At 42.8% G+C, this 2,577-nt stretch overlaps 1 protein-coding gene across 4 annotated transcripts; it reads right to left on the bottom strand.

The window, feature by feature from the left end:
• Positions 1-596: 596 nt before the first annotated feature.
• LOC105510477 (elongation factor 1-alpha 1) lies at positions 597-2,364 on the bottom strand. Of its 4 annotated transcripts, none has more exons than XM_011940273.1 (2): positions 1,469-2,364; positions 597-1,267 (listed from the first exon to the last, which is right to left on the bottom strand). In XM_011940273.1, the coding sequence occupies exons 1-2, from the start codon at positions 2,294-2,296 to the stop codon at positions 908-910; spliced, it is 1,188 nt and encodes a 395-aa protein (XP_011795663.1). In that variant the 5' UTR covers positions 2,297-2,364; the 3' UTR covers positions 597-907. The 4 variants fall into 4 exon arrangements, with proteins under 4 accessions (XP_011795663.1, XP_011795664.1, XP_011795665.1 ...); XM_011940274.1 differs by having other exon boundaries at positions 597-1,630; positions 1,850-2,363; XM_011940275.1 differs by having other exon boundaries at positions 597-1,886; positions 2,127-2,358.
• Between the last annotated feature and the right edge of the window lie 213 nt (positions 2,365-2,577).

Below are 2,577 nucleotides of genomic sequence, written 5' to 3'. Positions count from 1 at the left end.
TGGTGCCACTGCACTCCAGCCTGGGCAACAGAGCCAGACTCTGTCTCAAATAAATAAATAAATAAATAATCAGGTCAGATATAATAAAGCAAATCAGTCTTACCATGATTTGTCTTTAGTAAAAATGGGAAACTGGAGAGAGAAAAAAATCATGTTTCAAAAACTATGGTACATCTGTTACTAGATCCTAGTCTCATAAGTTGTTTTGGAGTTTTTTTCTGAGATTTAAACTGACCCTACTTTTTCCTGTGAACCAACCAGTGATCTCTGGCTGCTGCTCAGGAGAAACAGGAGAGATGCATAATGTAAAAATCTGGATCAGTATTCTAATTCTGAGCAGTTGGAATCAGCTAGCAACCCATATCAGCTTGGTTTCAACAATTGCCCAGTTCATGGTAAGCCTTCTTACTTCATTTACTTGGGATAATTTTACTTATTTTGCTTTACTATTGTGGAATATACTGCTGTTCTACTCTCTGTGTAGGAAGGCAGGATAAGCTTACCAAATGTTTTCTTAAACACTTATTAATCTTCCTGATATCACCTTTTGTTGGAACTCAAGAGTTATGAGTGGCCCTTAACATACTGATATTTTCTTTTTATTTTTTTTTTTTTCTCATTAAACTTTTTTAATGGGTCTCAAAATTCTGTGACAAATTTTTGGTCAAGTTGTTTCCATTAAAAAGTACTGATTTTAAAAACTAATAACTTAAAACTGCCACACGCAAAAAAGAAAACCAAAGTGGTCCACAAAACATTCTCCTTTCCTTCTGAAGGTTTTACGATGCATTGTTATCATTAACCAGTCTTTTACTACTAAACTTAAATGGCCAATTGAAACAAACAGTTCTGAGACCGTTCTTCCACCACTGATTAAGAGTGGGGTGGCAGGTATTAGGGATAATATTCATTTAGCCTTCTGAGCTTTCTGGGCAGACTTGGTGACCTTGCTAGCTCCAGCAGCCTTCTTGTCCACTGCTTTGATGACACCCACCGCAACTGTCTGCCTCATATCACGAACAGCAAAGCGACCCAAAGGTGGATAGTCTGAGAAGCTCTCAACACACATAGGCTTGCCAGGAACCATATCAACAATGGCAGCATCACCAGACTTCAAGAATTTAGGGCCATCTTCCAGTTTTTTACCAGAACGGCGGTCAATCTTTTCCTTCAGCTCAGCAAACTTGCATGCAATGTGAGCCGTGTGGCAATCCAACACAGGGGCATAGCCAGCACTTATTTGGCCTGGATGGTTCAGGATAATCACCTGAGCAGTGAAGCCAGCTGCTTCCATTGGTGGGTCGTTTTTGCTGTCACCAGCAACGTTGCCACGACGAACATCCTTGACAGACACATTCTTGACATTAAAGCCCACATTGTCCCCAGGAAGAGCTTCACTCAAAGCTTCATGGTGCATTTCGACAGATTTTACTTCAGTTGTTACGTTGACTGGAGCAAAGGTGACCACCATACCGGGTTTGAGAACACCAGTCTCCACTCGGCCAACAGGAACAGTACCAATACCACCAATTTTGTAGACATCCTGGAGAGGCAGGCGCAAGGGCTTGTCAGTTGGACGAGTTGGTGGCAGGATGCAGTCCAGAGCCTCAAGCAGCGTGGTTCCACTGGCATTGCCATCCTTACGGGTGACCTTCCATCCCTTGAACCAAGGCATGTTAGCACTTGGCTCCAGCATGTTGTCACCATTCCAACCAGAAATTGGCACAAATGCTACTGTGTCGGGGTTGTAGCCAATTTTCTTAATGTAAGTGCTGACTTCCTTAACAATTTCCTCGTATCTCTTCTGGCTGTAGGGTGGCTCAGTGGAATCCATTTTGTTAACACCAACAATTAGTTGTTTCACACCCAGTGTGTAAGCCAGAAGAGCATGCTCTCGGGTCTGCCCATTCTTGGAGATACCAGCTTCAAATTCACCAACACCAGCAGCAACAATTAGGACAGCACAGTCAGCCTGAGATGTCCCTGTAATCATGTTTTTGATGAAGTCTCTGTGTCCTGGGGCGTCAATGATAGTCACATAATACTTGCTAGTCTCAAATTTCCACAAGGAGATATCAATGGTGATACCACGTTCCCGCTCAGCTTTCAGTTTATCCAAGACCCAGGCATACTTGAAGGAGCCCTTTCCCATCTCAGCAGCCTCCTTCTCAAATTTTTCAATGGTTCTTTTGTCGATGCCACCGCATTTGTAGATCAGATGGCCAGTAGTGGTGGACTTGCCCGAATCTACGTGTCCAATGACGACAATGTTGATATGAGTCTTTTCCTTTCCCATTTTGGCTTTTAGGGGTAGTTTTCACGACACCTCTGTTCTGGCGGCAAACCCGTTGCGAAAAAAAACAACATACTGATATTTTCTAACTGAGCTGTTCTCTACCCTGAATACAAGAGACCTTAGTAGTTAGGTAGGAATGTCATTGCCCCTGTTCACCATGAAGAAGTTACAGAAGGTGGATCTTTATCCCTCTGCAACTCTTAGTATTAAGGATTCCCTTGTAAAAGGGAAGGGGGGAAATATGTCAGAGACATTTGAACCACAGCAACTTCATCTTGAGT

This window comes from Colobus angolensis, unplaced genomic scaffold, assembly GCF_000951035.1.
Source record: "Colobus angolensis palliatus isolate OR3802 unplaced genomic scaffold, Cang.pa_1.0 Scaffold189, whole genome shotgun sequence".
In the NCBI taxonomy this organism is placed as follows: domain Eukaryota; kingdom Metazoa; phylum Chordata; class Mammalia; order Primates; family Cercopithecidae; genus Colobus; species Colobus angolensis.
Note: the sequence above shows the minus strand (reverse complement) of the source record. Positions and strands in the feature narration are given on the sequence as shown.

Bases quoted from the DNA above. Each gene is read 5' to 3' on its own strand.
- LOC105510477 (XM_011940272.1), bottom strand. From the start codon at position 2,296: ATGGGAAAGGAAAAGACTCATATCAACATTGTCGTCATTGGACACGTA.